The 17307-nt window shown below is 38.9% G+C and overlaps 1 protein-coding gene across 1 annotated transcript in view; it reads left to right on the plus strand.

Annotated features, from left to right (window-relative positions):
* Nucleotides 1-17307, plus strand: part of CCDC192 (coiled-coil domain containing 192) — a 208077-nt gene that overhangs the window by 63384 nt on the left and 127386 nt on the right. Inside the window, exons 6-7 of the mRNA XM_035015036.1 lie at nt 617-748; nt 1654-1710. Coding sequence (XP_034870927.1) covers nt 617-748; nt 1654-1710 — 189 coding nt within the window. The remainder of the gene's footprint in view (nt 1-616; nt 749-1653; nt 1711-17307) is intronic.

The following is a 17307-nucleotide window of genomic DNA, read 5'->3' on the forward strand; positions in this document are numbered from 1 at the left end:
TACAAACAGTGAAACAAAGACAGTCATCTGTAGACATTTTCTGGTTATGGTTTAGCATAGATCTGTCTTTGATCAGACTTTAACTTGAAGTTCCTGCATTTCCCTTAGGCTGCTTATATGGTGAATATTCAAAAGAGTCAGAATTCATAAAATTAAAAAAAAAAAAAAAAGAAATAGAATTAAAAAGAAATTAAAAAAAAAAAAAGAGTCAGAATTCCTACTCTTTCTAAAGAGCTGTAGTCCCCCAAGAGTTAAGCTCCAAGAACAATGTATAACCCACAATTCAGATTTCAGCTGTACAAGTAAAGTAAAATATTAAAACACCAGAAAGATGAGTGTTGAGCTTGTTGCACTAGAAATCACTCTGCCTGTTTTAACTATGTAGTCTCATCCCTTGCCCAGAAAGATCTTTATAAATAAAAATAAAGTCAACACTATTTCCTTATCTCTCTATACCAATCTCTGTCAGCTATGAGGAATAGTCCAGAAGGCATTTTCATGTTTAATAGATATCAGTGGCAGGCAAAATATTTATAAATTAGACTTTTAAAAGGAGCTCTAAAAAAAAAAAAAAAAAATCACTGTGCTTGCATGCCCTTACAAGAAATGTCTTTAGCTTGCAGCCTCTGAAGGAACAAAATCCAAACTGCTTGAGCAAGTTTCCTGGCTGGAGGAAAAACTAGAGACTCTGGACCATAAGGAAGACAGTGGGGAACCATACGAAAAAATGGTTCTTGCAAAAGACCAGGTACATTGTAGAAGAAAAAATAATCTTTCTCTTAAAAAGCTACCTAAGCTTATATGAACTGACCATTCTGCAGTCCTTTCTGGCTGGGCTGGAAGTTCATATTTAAGTTCAAGATGGCAAATAATAATATTTGTATTTGCTAAATATAATTGTATTCACTGATGAATATTCACATACAAAATGAATTTGTTAGTGATATTTTAAAAGTTTGTTTGATATGGATCCTTTTGAACCACATTAGCTGAATATTCTACTTATTTTGTAAGTGGTATTAACTACACAATTATTTTCTTGTTTTTAAGGTTGAATTTTATCAAGGAATACTTTCTATGTCGTGGAATAAGTGGATCAGAAAATTTGTCATGTGCTTTTATCAATTATAAGAAGCTAATAATCTTGGAATCTCTGAGCATTTATATAAATTTTTTTCTTGTTCAACTCAATGGGTTTGTATCGGCCTTTGGTATATATAAATATGTTTTCTGTGAATATATATATATATATTTTCTGTGAATACATATATATATATATATATATATATACTTTCTGTGAATATATCCAGATGTTCCAAAGGCAGGCAAAAACCCATTTGATCCTATATATATAGGTATATATGATAGAAGGTAGGTTAGCATTACCTTCAGTACATCAAGCAAATATTAGTGCCCCACTCATTTCCTAAATCTTAACATATTTGTGTTCTTTGTTGCTGGGCTCTTCAATAGACTGGATAAAAGTTAGGGATAGGAGCAAGGATTTCTCAATGATGATTTCCAAAGCATCTAGCTGAGATTGTGCTGCCATTCACAGGATTTGAGAACTGGTATCTATTTATATCTTGAATCCTTTGAATATATAAAAAGGAAGAGTTACACTCTTTGTTTCTAAACTTTTTCCCTTTTCAGTGCATTGAGAAATTACAAGCTGAAGTGAAAGCTTCCCAAGAGCAACTTACAGCCCATGTAAGTGTTTTTCTCCTTTTCAATCCCTTAATTTATATCATGGTTCTCCTGGGAATGAACAGTCATTTTTCAGAAGTTGTAACTATTGTCTTTCTGCTGTATACCAAATCACGAGGCTAAGAATCAGTATTTTTACTGCCTCTGCAAAGTTGCTTTCCATAAGTAGAATTCTGATTTATGCTGATGGTAAAAATTATAAAACTGATGTGTTATCTATAACCACATGGTCTAATCAGGGACCATCAGGATAAGCGAACAAGAAACAAAGGGTAGAAAGACAAGGAAACCAGGCAGGTTTAGTGAGTGAACGGAAGTGGAAATGATTGGCACACCAAATACAGGCCTAGAACAGTGCTGCTTAAACTTCAGTGTTTCGAGAATTACTTGGAAAACTTTTAAAAACAAATTGCCTGGAGATTCTTATTTCTGCATGCCTAGGGTGTGACCTGAGAATTTGTACTTCTAGATGATGCTAGATTCAGGTGATGATGATGCTGCCAACTTGGACCACATTTCAAGTAGCACTGGATTATGTATATTCATTCTTCCCTAGTCTTGTGATTCTTGGGCAAGTGACCGTAAAAGATAGAGAACTGTTCATTTTCCTTGCAAATACTCCCCTGAGAGACCCTATGAAATTTTCAGGTGTATTTCATTGACACTTCCACCTATCTTCACTCACAGAACAATTAATGAGCATCTCCTGCCACAAGATCCTTGTTTGTTCACACACATAAACCAGTTGTCACCCTGCCTCTGTCCCTTCCCAAGGATCTGAACAATCCTGCTACCTTACAAGTTTCCTGCAAGACTTACTCATCTTCCTTTCAGTGATTTCCTCTACCCATATCTTGGGGACTGGGGGATGACTTCTTGATTAAGAACATTAGCTGGTCATGTTAAATGGCCAATCTGAATAACAACAAAGATCATCTGAGACCAGGGGCTGCAGTCCAGAAGTCCTACGATATGACTGCAAAATAACAAATTCTGGTCACCATCCCTTTGATATTTGAAATAAGCTAATTTGGATAAATCATGGTAATTGACTTTGTGCCGCCCCCCGCCACCCCCTCCACCCCCCTCCCCACCCCCAGAGAAAAGCTAATTTGCTGTGGAATCTCTTCAGAATCTCTTTTGACCTTCAGGATCTCTTTTGGCCTTGTATGCTCAATTGAGTAAGAGTGAAAATGATTAAGGCCTGCAATTGTGACATGGGGACATATTCAAAGAGCAGTATATCTCATTAGCTCGGTTTTCTGTTGCAGATGCCTCCCTCCAGTCCCACCCCAGTCCGCCCCTGAGGGTGCCAGATAATGACTATTGTCAGAGGGTGTCTCCTCATGCCATATCGATACCTACAACCATTCACCCAGGGTGGATTTAGCTCAGAAATTTTTTAAGGAGAGCAGATTGTTCACTAAGGTTCTGATATTAGCTTCCAGCATCTCTTCATGCAAAGCAGATTCAAAAAAACAAAAACAAAAAACAAAAAACAAACCATAGTCACAGATGCCTTCAGGGAATTCCTGTGGTGTCTTCTTCCGTCGCCTAGCTTCTGTGGATTCTATTCCTGTACCATGCTGTTCCTGGCCCAGGCTTGTCTTAACTGGGATTGCTTTCTTGTATTAGGGTATTGATATCCACCACAGAGATTTCTGCCATGTAATTGCTCAAAGTTCAGGTTTTAATATAGCAGTGTGATCACGAAAACTTTGTTTCAACTCATCAAGAAGATTTAAATGAAAATATTAATAACAGTGTTTATCGAGAATAGATTCTGTGTCTACTATGTGGTACATGCTTCATATATTTTCTATTTTAAATCTCAATACAACCCAACGAGGTGGGCATTATTTTTCAGGTAGGAAAACAATATTAGAGATTAGATCACTTGTCACACATGTCAATTCTACCCATGCTTTTGCTACCACAATTTGCTTGCTGCCTCTCCAAATTGTATTCTCTACATGCCATTTCAGGTATCAAACAGTGTTTATAGAGGTTCTTCCTGCAAACTTTCTTCTCGCTCTATTCACTCTGAGTGATTCATCAGTACATAATGCTGCAACTCTCACTTCCATGCAAATAAGCAACACCCTCCACCCCCATCAAATTCTTTCTATCTTAATCATCCCCTAATTGCAGGTCCTTAGGGCTGTAACAATAATTTCTTAAAACATGGCTCCTTGAAAATAACTTTCCCAATGATGTTAATAGGTATTATGGAAAAAAAATGGGAGGGGCATTGGAAATGAAGTTAGATGGGTTTAGTTACTGCAGGATTTATCAGTGTATACCCAATCTCCAAGAAAGGATCATAGTATGTTGTTTTCCAAGGGTGTTTGACCATGAGTGCACAAAGGTTTGGAAACTGCTAGCAGGTTGCATCACATTAAAGCATTATGCTTGCTAAATATGACTTGAATATCTTGCTGACACCCTAGGCTCAGAATATACAAAGTCAAATTTATCATCTTCTAATCTTCTCTCTTAAATATGCCCCTCTTTTTGGACCCCCACCATAGTGAATAATATCACACTGTTGTTATTTATTCTACATCCAAAGTACCAAGCAGTATTAAAATCCTACCCCTCTCTGCCTCCATCCTACATTTAGTTAGTTGTCAGGCTGTGAGTATGTCTCTGAAAGTTATCTCACTTCTGTGTCTTCTATTCCATCATACTGCCATATCCCTCTTTCTGATCATATTTCATCTTATTGCTACTGGCCCCCAAATATTAACATATTCAAGTTCAGAAGCTCCCACTGTCCCCCCACAACCCAAATCACAGTGTAGCCCTCTTGCTCTCACACCATCAAGTCCTGTTTGCAGAGAATAAAAAGGGTAAAACTCATGCGTGAAGAAGCAGGGTGGAGGCAGAAAACCAAACAGAGACAAAGAGTAACACTCAAAGGGAGAATGAAACCTACTGGAGTGGCAGAAAAGAGAACAGGGATTGAAGGACCAAGGTGGTCGGAACGGAACTCTGTGGTCCTTCCAGGATAGGACACCAGAAGGCTCCTGGGAATTCTGGGGATGCTTAATATTAAGAAATAACAGAGTATTAATAGGAATTGTCAGGCAGTATATACTTGAATCCCTCTAAATGTTTGGAAGTCACAGGTAAAGTTTGGAATTCCTGTTTGGGCCATGCCTCCTAAATGAAACACTACTGTAGGATGTGACCCTGTAGTAGTCTTCTGGCTTCCCTGCCTCTGCTGTGAAAGAGGTTTCCAAAGGACCATTCTTACCTCCTCGGCTCCCTCCTCTTTCCCTACTACCTCCCTGCCTCCCACTGAATAAGCTAATAAAATGGCATTGCTATCTTTCTTTATACATCCCATGCCAGTTGATTCCCTGTGAGTTTGCTCTCTGTGTTCTCTTGGTCAGGACTATCCTTCCCTTTCCTCTTTATCCAAATAATTCTTACTCTTCTTGTAAGACTTATGCCAGGAATCAACCTCTTCCTTAGCCCCCAGATTACTTTCTCAGGGCTCCCATAACCTCCTGTACATACATCTATTTTAGTGCAAAATACTACTTTTTATTGACACTATCTGTTCATATATCTGTCCCCTACTAGACTCAAAGGTCATTAAGGGCAACATCAAGAATGTGTCCCCGTATCTATTACTCCAAGAACAGGGCTAGGCACATTACAGCTACCCAATATATTTGCTAAACTGAAATGAATTTTACTCTGATCATGTCATTTCCCCTGTTCCAAAGCCTAGAGTAAGACAACGGTTGCCTGTTACTCCAGAATAAAGTCCAACCTCCTGACTGTGGCATTCAACACACTGAAAATGAGGCTCTGACCCCTTTTCCTGACTCCTCCGTATCACACAGCTGTGACTCCCAAGAACGCCATGCATTCCTGCCCTAAGGGTTATGTTCATGGTTTCTTTCAACCTGGAATATCAGTTCCCACCAACAATTCTGATGAAGAATGCCAGGTTTTTCCCATTCTTCATCAAAATTGTTCCTTCCAGGAAGTATCTCCTGACCATCCAACCAGAAGTAATCTCTTTCTTTGGTACCTTCACAGCACATCTCTGCACCTGTCTTTTGTCACTTGTCACACTATGACCCACAAGAGAATTATGTGATGTGAACCAGCTCTTCCCCAGGACTGTGAGCTCATGGAGAACAGGGAGCAAGTCTGTTTATCTTTATGCCTCTCACAGGCTCTAGCTCAATACCTTGTTCGATTTCATTGAAATGAGTTATTAAAATGGCTAAATTAAAAATAAAGTTATTCTGGTATTTATAGGAGCCTACTTTAAATTTTATTTCTTAAAAATGGCAGTTACATAAGGTGTTACCATAATCTGAATATGATACTTTTAAGGTATAACATGGAAAGGACAAAAGGTAATGATCTCATAGAATGGAAATAGAAGGAAAAAGTAGCAGCAAAAGAAAATAAGTTCTGGAAAACCCCTATTTCAAAAGAAGAAAGAAGAACATCCAAAGGAAATTATGATCTTTTTTTTTTTTAAAGATTTTATTTATTTATTTGACAGAGAGAGAGATAGCGAGAGCAGGAACAGAAGCAGGGGGAGTGGGAGAGGGAGAAGCAGGCTTCCCGCTGAGCAGGGAGCCCTATGTGGGACTCGATCCCAGGACCCTGGGACCATGACCTGAGCCGAAGGCAGACGCTTAACGACTGAGCCACCCAGGCGCCCGGAAATTATGATCTTAACATGAAAATTAACAACCTTGCAGCTTCCTTTTATTCAGAGTTCACTTGTCTGAAACCCAATAGTTGAATTATATTTTTGTATAATTAAACTGATAGCTATAAAATGGAGAGAAGACAGAAGCCTAAAAATTTCAGACTGAGTTGTCACTACTATTATTTGGAAGCTTAAAATCTCATCTCATTAATTAGGTAGTCACACCTTATACTTTTCAAAGATTACAAAGGGTCGTAAATGCATATTGGATACCCACTCCAGCCACCCACATGGCTAACTTGCCCAAGGCGTTTTTATCAATCCTTCTCACATGATTACTTATCTACTTAGAGATCTACACAGGATTAAACAAATATTTGAAGCAAATGTTTATAATCTCTCAAAGGTGATTGTTCATGTCAGGGCAATTTGAGTCAGGACTAGGTACCTTAAAGAAAAGTATCCTTTTTAAAATTAATGCCTTCCAAATTGTTGAATCCATTGTTTCACTATTTTTAATATTTGAGGGTATAAGTACTTAGCCCTGTCTGCCTACTCTGTTGTTGATGATCTGACTACTTGCAGTAACCCACAGGTTTGCCTCCCTGCCTCACTTCCATCTCAATGGCCAGCCCATCTCTTGATCTAGCTACCTCCAAGACTTGACCATGGCCAAAAGTTCTATAATTTTCCATGGGATTATTTCAAAAAGAGAAATCTGGGTAACTGGGAGGTAGATACTCAAGTGCTATGTTATTCTCTACACTGTCTTGTATGCTTGAAATATTTCTAATAAAGGAAAAAAGTTAAGAATATCCAGAAGAAGGAACCATTCTAGTGAATTGTATAGCATGCCTCAAGCTGTAGGACAGATGAGTATGCCTTTAAATCAGAAGTTCCTGACCTCGAGTTCCTGAGGACATACTTAAACCTGGAAGCAATAGTCTTGAAGCTGGAATCGGAAAACAGCGCATGGGAGGGCCCACCCTGGGTACCCAAGACAAAATTTTCCTGAAGAGTTGATTTCACTTCTTCCTTTCCTCCTCTAAAGAAGCTATCAGCTGCCTTCTAAAAATCTACAGGAGCCCTCAGTTTAGATCAAGTGCAAACTCCTCTCCCCTAGAATTCCAGGCCCTCTGTTAATTGGTCTTTTCCTACTATGATAGGAGACATGGACTGTTTTTGTTGTTATTGTTGTTTCCTGGCTACATAAGCATCCATTAACATCTTTGGCAATAGTTATCTGATATCCTTTTCAGTTACGTCTCTTCCATCATGCACAGTCTCAGAGGGTCTACAATTCTAAGTACCCTATCACATAGCTGAGGAGTGGGCATGTTCTCTAAGCCAATTAGATTCTGAATATTAATTCAGGTGAAGCAAGAGAGGAAGAATACTTGGAAGTGATATCTCCTGCCAGTGATGTCCAGGCAGCATGATGAAGGGGTTTGTGCTGCTAGGTCCAGAACTGCTCTAGTTCCTGTCTGTTTCTGAATTTGATACCTGTGCATTTTAGGAACCATTCAACAATCCTCATTAGTTTGAAGAAAATTCCCTTTTTCTTTATACTAGTAAGAATCAGGCTAAGTTTTTAGAGGTGAGAAGTTGCAATTCTTACGTTGTCCAAGTAGTTCTAGAAGAGTGGCCCCTGGACTAGAAGCATCAGAGTCACTGGGACTTGTTTGAAATGCAAATCTTGAGGCCTTATCTCATACCTCCCAAATCTGAAACACTGGGAGTGAGATCCAGCAATATGTGTTTTTAAAATCCTCCAGGTGATTGTGATGACAGCTAATGTCTGAGAAGAGCTGCACTGTCCAATAAAACCCCTACCACTTTCAACCTGGACCCTTTGTTTTACCAGAATTACGGTCCCTGACCAGCATCTCCCTGTTGGGGGCCAGCTTCCCTGTCTTCATGGTCCTGCCTCTGGGCAATATCTCCAGGCCTGATTCTTAGTACAGCAAGCTGGGATGGCGGCATAGTGGACATGTTTATTCAACTGATGAGCCAAATGGGAACAATCTCCCTCCTCTTCCCATCCAAATCCCATACTTCTACGTACTCTAAAAGTATCACTTCATTCCTGAAGCTTGTCATGACTAATTCTAAGATAAGGTGACAGTAATGAATAATACCTTAGAGTCATATAATGATTTACAGTTTCCTAAATGCTCCCACCCACATTATGTCATTTATTTTTCACAACAATCCTGTGAGGCAGGTATTACTACTCCTCTATCAGATGAAGAAAGTGAGAGTCTGAGACAGTAAGAAGCCTACTCACAGCAAACAGCTAGTAGGTTGCAAAGCAAAGACTTACTCCAAGATCCCTGTTGCATAAGTTTGATTTCACTTTTTAAAATTTCACGTTTAATTCAGAATTTTTGCTGAATATATATGCCAACACACATAAGCCAGTGTGTTAACAAATTAATTTTTATAATCTTTTAGCTGTATTATATTCTATAGACGTCATGGCTGTTAATTATCCTGAGAGACTTTGATGGTAGGATCTCATGGAGCCCTATCTGAAGCCAATGAGGAATGGGGAAATTCTTGCCCTATGGGTTATTCTTTCAGAGCCAGACTTGTTAATCAAAATGGAAAATTCCACAATGATTATTAATGAACACAGCATAGGTGCGTGGGTGATAAATCTCAGAAATTATATTATAGTCAACCCTCTCTGCAGCCCACCTTTGGTTAGTTTGTCTGGACTGGATGACTATGTGGTCCCTCATTTGAATCCCATATGTGGTTATTCCATGGTTCATCTCCTACATGCTTGGGCTGGAGAGGTTAAAAATCAGAGAAGAATAGCAGAGGCTTTCAAATCCCATTGACGAGTGTTACTACCAAACTTCTCTGCAGGTTTGGAAGGGGAGAGGGTCTGAGTTTTTACTTCACACCAGCAGGATGCTCATAACTTAGAATTAGTGCTCTCTGAACTATGAGCCATCAAGCAGACCTAGCCCAGTAAGATGTGGCTAAACAGCTAATTTCTAGCATGCTGATGAGGCGATACTCAAAATAAAACTTTGGAACTCCATCAGGATCTTATTAAACTTATCTTTTTTTTTTTCTTTTGCCTAGAAATCCAAGGCACAATAAATTACTATGAGAACCACTAATCTTAGCTGCTGGATCTCCTAGTGAGGGTAGGTGGAGGTACAGAGACCTAAGGCATAAGTCTGGTCACATCTTGCAAGCCTAGATTCTGGCTGACGTCCAGGAGGCTAATTTTCCCCTCAACCAGATCTGAGTGCTATTCCTTCATGTTCTGTAGATGATGACTAAGTTTAAGCTGAATAAGCACCCAAAGACAATTCCTGCCACCCCAGCTTTTTAGAACCATCACATGTGCTGGATTTTTGTCTAGCCACTGAATTGGACACAGAGTATAATCCTTTCACTTTTTTTGGTAAATACCTATTAGCTACCTATGCATTTCTTCAAACTCTTATTTTTGTGCCTTACTTGATAAGCATGTACTTCTCACAGCAACGTTTTATCAAAGGAATACACAAATTTTAGAGGCCCAAACGTTCCAATATAGGTCATTGTTATAATCTCCATCTACTTGTCAAAAAATCAGATGGGAATGATGCAGGATTATACAAAGCATTTTCTCCCTTTTGATTCTGGGCTGCATTCATCTAGTCATTAATGCTCACACAGAACTCACTCTATACTATTGCTAAGAGAATCTAGTATACATTGTATTTTCATTATTTTTTTTCTTAAGAATTCAAATCACTTTAAGATGAGTGAGAATGATACCTTTCCATTACAAAGGAAGATAAGGTATTGATATAGTTCATGAGGGCACTTTAAAAGGCCCCACTATCTGATTCTTGCCAGAGGGTAGTAAGAGAAAGCTAGTTACTGGGCTTGAAGGACCTGACAAAGGTTCCTAAAGTTCTTTTCCTCTTATCTGTGAAGAGAAGCTAATAACATTACTTAACCTCACAAGGTATTTTAGAAGTGAAGTAGGGTGATACGTACGAAATAGCAGAGTGCCCAACACATACAAAGGTTCAAAAATTTATTAACAGTTATTCCAAAATGAACTGTTTTGGTAAAACTGTTCCACCATTTTTATGGGACTGTGGTTAATAACCTTAGAGAATAAAGTACCTCATTTTAGCTGCCAGTTTATTTTATAGGGGGTACTAGGAAGACAAAATTACTTTCTGAGGAGAATCTTGCTGTGTCCTGTCAGCACTTCCTCAGCTCATTTCTTTCCCTGGTGAATGTCTTTTAAGCCTTTGTTGGAACTATCTCCTTGTAATTTTTCTGTTTCTCTGCATTATAAGTTTCCTAAGAGTAGAGCCTGCATCTAATTCCTGGTGTCTGCCCCACAGTCAGTTCTTAATAAGTAGGTGTCGAATGACTCAGTCAGTCAGTCAGACGGTGGGTGAGTGGATGAATGAGGTTGAATTCAAAAAGTATCATTTCAGGCCCCACAATTTCCAAGAGAGGATATCAGTTCTAGCCCCAGCCTAGTTGGTCAATTCTACCAGAGAGCTCTGGGCTTCACTCACTTTAGGGTCTATCCAGGAGTGTCACTCAATATTTAGCTTTAAAAAGCTTGGATGAGAGAAAGCATATGACAGAGGAGTGCCTGAAATAAAGTCCATGTTTTCTTTTAGAGAGACACCCTCAGATCCTTCCTCAATTAAGTGAGGTCAGCAGAGAGTCAATTCCTAGACTGCATCAAGTTGCCCTAGAATTGCTTTCATTGAATGTGGGAGGAGTGGCTTGGCATGATGTTAACAACTTAGTTTGGGAAGACTTTATAAGAAAGCTCTCCTAAAGGCACCTGGGTGGTTCAGTCTGTTAGGCATTTGGCTTTGGTTCTGGTCATGATCTTGGAGTCCTGAGATCAGGCCTGCATTGGGCTCTCCCCTCAGGGGGGAGTCTGCTTGTCTCTCTCCCTCCGCCCCTCCCCTTGCTTGTGTTCTCTCAAATAACTAAAATCTTTAAAAAAAAGAAAGAAAGAAAGAAAGAAAACTATCCTCTAAAGCTCATTATTGTTTGCTGTCAGATTATTACTGAAGAAATTTATTATTGTATCAGAGTATGCCTTCTGCCCCACAAATATTGATACCTCCACTAAGCATGGGGCTTGCTTTTTCTCCGTGGATCCTGTCTCTATAAATGGCTATTTTGACTACCAGAAAGTCGAGAGTCAAGTTCTTTGTGCCTCACCTCTAACAAGTGTTTAGGTAGGATGTCAGGACATGAACAGTGTGAACCAAACTTCACACTTGCCCCATCTTACTTTCCTGCCTTTAAATTCCTTTTACCATATATTTCAAGTTTATTTTAGTGGCCTATAACTTAATATACTTACCTTTTCAAGCTATACTAATTTTTTTCTGAAATGCATAATTACCAAATGATATCAGTGAATCATAAGGGAAGTAATCAGACTGATTCCAGAGTTGGTTCCATGGTTCCATGTAAGTTTCTTACTTAAATAGCTCAGTGGTTGTTCATCAACAGTAAGAGAGTAAATAGCTATCATGTCAGGTGAGGACCTTGACCAGATCCCTACTACTTTTCCTTTGACAGTTTCATCTCCTGACCTTGTCCCCTGCCTTCTGACAACTGACACTCAACAATGGCACCGATTTGAGGATCTAGGATTCACTAAAGATTCCCCTAGGTTCTGGCCTCCATCCCTTCTCAAGGTGGACACCTTCCCTCTGCTTCACCTACCGCTTGCCTTTCAAAACCTGGAGCACATCTCCATCTCCCTCAACTGACAAGCCTCTCTTGACTCCTCAGGCAGAAACTGTCCCTTCCTCTAGTGCATATTCTATGGATCTTTCCTTTAGGCTTGATTCTACTCCATTAGTTGAGTTCCCCAGTTCTGAGACTTGGCTTTAGTCTCATATAGTTCTTGATGCAAAGTAAGTGTTCAGTAAACGCCTTGTTGAATGAATGACCAAGTAAATACAAGAATCTATCTATCTGTATATGATATTTGCTATTTAATGTGAATGTTAAAAAACAAATTAAGTATGCCCTTCTAGTTGATAGCAGATCATCTAGAAAAGATACCAAGAAATTACTTATTAATAATTTTACCCTAGTTTCAAAAGGAAAGAAACAAAAGCAAGAAAAATATTGTATCTCAAATGGATATGGCCTGGTATATTATGAATATTAAACTTTATGATCTCCTGATATAATTTTATACTGTTATTAAACATTAACTACAATGTTTAATTTAACCATACTTATTTATTTATACTCTATTTAACTTTGCAAAGAATTTGAGCCTAAAAGAAATGTATGTATGAAATAGATGAATTTTTTAAGTACATAAGTAACTATAAATGAGAATATATATTAAAATATAACAATAAAAGGAGAAAAATGGAATACACATGTTTAAATCATAACTTCCCATACAGTATAATTGAAGCAGAAATAGAGCTATGATGCTCTTAACAGCCAAAGGCAAAACAGAGAAAATGATAGATGAGTAGTTCTTACCGTACTGGGGGAGGGATGTTACTAATTATTTTCTAGTGAGTTAATTCTGAAATGAGACTTTATGTTGGATTTTATATAGGGAATATTAAGAGATACAGTCAGAGGGCAAAAACTGTCAGTAATATCAGGCCAACAAATGCAGTTATAGATTTTATATGACTATTTCTATAATTGCCATCAAAAGAAGCCAAAGACATAGCATGTAAATAGTTAAAGTAATCTCTCCTCACTGTAATTATAGTCTAGTTGGTATTGCATATTTTTTTAATCCCCAGCTACTTATGATAATCCAACAGGAACATTCAATGGCATTCAAAGCCCAAGTAAGTAATGCATAAGAGGGAAGATGGCCAGAACAAGTCATGTGGGTCTGGAGGGTGCATATCTTACGGAAAAGGGAGAGTAAAGCCCAACTTGGCTAGATTATCAGGTTTTTCAGAAGATGAAAATCCAGATTTTTTTTTTAAGATTTTATTTATTTATTTGACAGAGACAGCGAGAGAGGGAACACAAGCAGGGGGAGTGGGAGAGGGAGAAGCAGGCTTCCCGCTGATCTGGGAGCCCTATGCGGGACTCGATCCCAGGACCCTGGGATCATGACCTGAGCCAAAGCCAGACGCTTAATGACTGAGCCACCCAGGCGCTCCAGGACCATACTATAATTCTGTTCAAACCCTTCAAGTGGCTACTCATTTCACCCAGAAAAAAAGGCGAAGTCTTTACAGTAACCACATGATTCCACAAGATGCACTGCACACACGCACACATGCTCCCGTCTACCTCCCTCACTTCACTCCAGCCACACTGGTCTCCTTGCGGTTCTTTGGACGAGTAGGCTTGCTCTTGCCTTCCAATCTTTGTACTGATTACACTGAATGTCTGAATTGTTCTTCCCCCTGACTGTCGCAGGATTTTTTCTCAATTGGTGCCCGTGGTTCTTGATCACGCCACTTCAAAGAATGAAGAGGTAGACCAGACAGTGGTAGGCAGCAAAGCAAGGTTTATTGAGTATGATAGTACAAAGCTCCTGAGGAGGGAGGGACCCGAAAGGGTTGCCCGAAAATCCAGATTTTTGTGTGAAATTTCCTCACTTATAAATGTTGGCAACGAATTAAAATAGAATAGAATGCTTTGTGTAGCAAACAAAAGACATTTATAGGTAACCTAAATATGAACTTTACACTGGATTTTAAACTACCATTTTCTTACATCTTTTCTACAATTTGAGAGATACTCTTTACAGAGGACATGACTGTGTGGTGATTGTAGGTGTGAAAAAGTTAGTTTTTATAGTTGTTGTTCCAGCCGCTCTAATTTCATGAGTTAGAATAATGCTAGCTATTGTAACAAGTAGACCCCAGAATTTCAGTGGCTTAACACAATAGAAATTTCTCGCCTATTCAAGTATTGTGAGTGCTCTTGTTGGTGCAGAGGTTCTGCTCATTCATTGTTATTCAGGGTCATTGAGTGATAAAGATTAATGAAGCCTCTGACATCTTCAAAGGGTAGATTCCCACTATGATGATTTGGGATCATCCCTTTTCTAGATAGTCAGACTAGAAGAGATCATGGAGGTGTGTGCTTGGAAGCTTATAATGGTCTATAGAGTAGTCCCCATGCACCACCTCATCCCACAGGGGATATGTTTAAAGACCCCCCAGTGGATGCCTGAAACCACAGATAGTACTGAACTCTATATGTACCACATTTTTTTGATACATACATACCTATGATGAAGTTTAATTTAAAAATTAAGTACAGTAAGAGATAAACAACAATAAGATAGAACATGTACAACAATATACTGTAATAAAAGTTATATAAATAGGGTCTCTCTCTCTCTCTCTCTGAAAATATCTTATTGTACCGTATTCCCTCTTCTTGTGATGATGTGAGCTGATAAAATGCCTCTATGATGAGATGAAGTGAGGTGACTGACATAGGTATTGTGATGTAACATTAGGCTACTCTTGACCTTCTGACAGTGTGTCAGAAGGAAGATCAGCTGCTTTTAGACTATGGTTGACCTTGGGTGATTAAAACCGTGGAAAGCAAAACCACCGATAAGGGGGGGGACTACTTATCTGCAAATGGTGCACCTAACTTCTGCTAATGTTCATTGACTAGAACTTAGTTGTGAGGCCACAGTAATTGCAGGGAATGCTGGGAAGGGTTATTCTGGCTGTACACCCTGGAAGAAGGGGGAGGTATGGATTTTGGCGAGCAGGTATTAGATTCTGCCACACCAGTGTTTAAGTCATTTTTCTTATCCTGGATCTATAAGTATTTACAATTTTACCCCAGAGTAAAGAACATCAGAAATTGGTTTATTATTACTACTACTACTATTACTAAGCCAGATAAATATCAGACAATCAAAAGGTATGAGAAAGAATGTACAATTTGCCTCCATGTCTAACTTCATGAGATTCAATGTACAAAATATAATATTTTTTTTCTTAAATAAAATCAAATCTGACTCAGGCCCCTACTGTCATTGTTCGCCAGAAATTCGGTCTGAGTTATTGGTAGGAACAATGGTCCTCTCTCCTCCCTGAGGTTTGCCCAGGTACCCCAGGCATTTTACTAGCCAAAAGTCGGGTGGCACTATGTTCATTGTGGCTGCCATTTTCCTGTTCTGTGTCCATGCCTATGGGCCCATACAAAGACCTGTGGCTCTTTTGGTTTAGTGCTAAGTTTTAACAGAAGATTTGTGGGAACTCCTGGTCTATATATAGCAGTCAGGGCCGAGCCTGCCTTGGCACACCTGCCTATTGGCGGTCTTACTGCCCAAAGGATGCAGGTAGAAGTGGAGTACGCTCCCGGCCATCTGAAGAACTCCCAGTACCTCCCCCTCCCTTTGGATGAATCAACTTCCTCCTCTCAGATTTGTTTACTTTCTTTTCCTTCTCAAAGCACCAGATTCCACTCCTTCTCTACTTGAGATATTTTTAGGTTCTTTTATTCATGAGACCAGGCCTCTCAACCAAAGGCTTTCCAAATGCTCAAAACTTCATCAGTGAATGTCAATTTCCCTTCCTCGCATGGGAATCAAGGGTGGTCGGTCTTGGCATAGGGGCAATTCCTCTTTATGAGATTGTTGTTTCCTGGTTGGATTTATTTGAAACTTAAACTGTCTAAAGAGTTATGTGGAAATGTGTGCTTAGATAGTTGAGTAGAAATGTATCGTATTTTGTAGTTTATTTTGTTGCTCAATGTGAAGAAGTCTGATGATTATTGATTAAACTAAAATCTGAAGTATTAGCTATTAGCACTGAAATTGATTTTGACTATTCATTCATATCTCAGATAGTTTCTAATCCCCAGGGATTGGTCTATCATCACTACTAGGTATACTAGTCAGTAACATCCATAAGAGAAAACGTGAGCTCTCACACCAATCATGAGGTATAATAGAGTCTTTGGCAACATTTGAGAAGAAGAGAGAGAGAGAGAGACAGGATAAGCACCTATCTTTCCCTTCTCAGCTTCTCCTTCACATGACCCCCACACTCCACACACACCCCCAGTAAACTGGGCGTACTGGCTAAATATTCAAGAAATGCTTAAGCATCACCTGCTTGTGTATGAGACCTTTTTCCCACTGCACATTCAAAACAGACTACCTGGGGTTAGGGTACCACTCTTCTAGCTTGCTAGTCATGTGACTCTGGGTAGGTTGCTCGATCTCTTTGAGGCTCAATGCCCACCATTTCAAAATGGTTATAATACATGGATCTAGCTCATGGGGTTGTCATCAAGATTAAATGAGTTAGTATCATACTTAGAAAATTCTTAGATCAGTACTTGCCATGCTGTAAATTTTATATAAGTGCTTACTAACTAATGAAACACAACAAAAATAACAACACCACCCAAACAAAACAAAACAGGAAACATTCCTATGGCTTCTTCAGTGCTAAGTTTTAATGGCATTCTTGATGAGAAAATTCAGCATCCTGATATCTATAAAATGCAATCATCATAGAACTCACCTTAATAGGGTTATTGAGAGGATGAAATGAGTTGATAAAAGTAAAGGGCTTAGAATTATGCCTAGGACATAGCCCACTCTCATTAATGTTGACGTTAATTACTGCTGTCCTTGTTGCTTTATCCTGATCATCATTTGCTACATATTCTTTGATGTTTATCTAACAGTTGAAAGCATATATTTTTCAGAACCAGACTCTATTTTATTGAGTTTAACTCTCAAGTACTTCATTGTATTCACAATAAATACATGTCCCTGTTGAACTCAAAGAAATATTAATACTTATAAGAACTTATTCTTATAGGGACTTATTCTTTCTGTGCATGAGGAGAGCACGTAGGAGACCATCTGCACCTGCCAAAGGAAGCCCAGAGGAACTAATACGGGTGTTTTTGCTCGCCTTTGCTTG

This window comes from Mirounga leonina, unplaced genomic scaffold (assembly GCF_011800145.1).
Source record: "Mirounga leonina isolate KUSES-001 unplaced genomic scaffold, KU_Mleo_1.0 Mir_168, whole genome shotgun sequence".
Lineage (NCBI taxonomy): Eukaryota > Metazoa > Chordata > Mammalia > Carnivora > Phocidae > Mirounga > Mirounga leonina.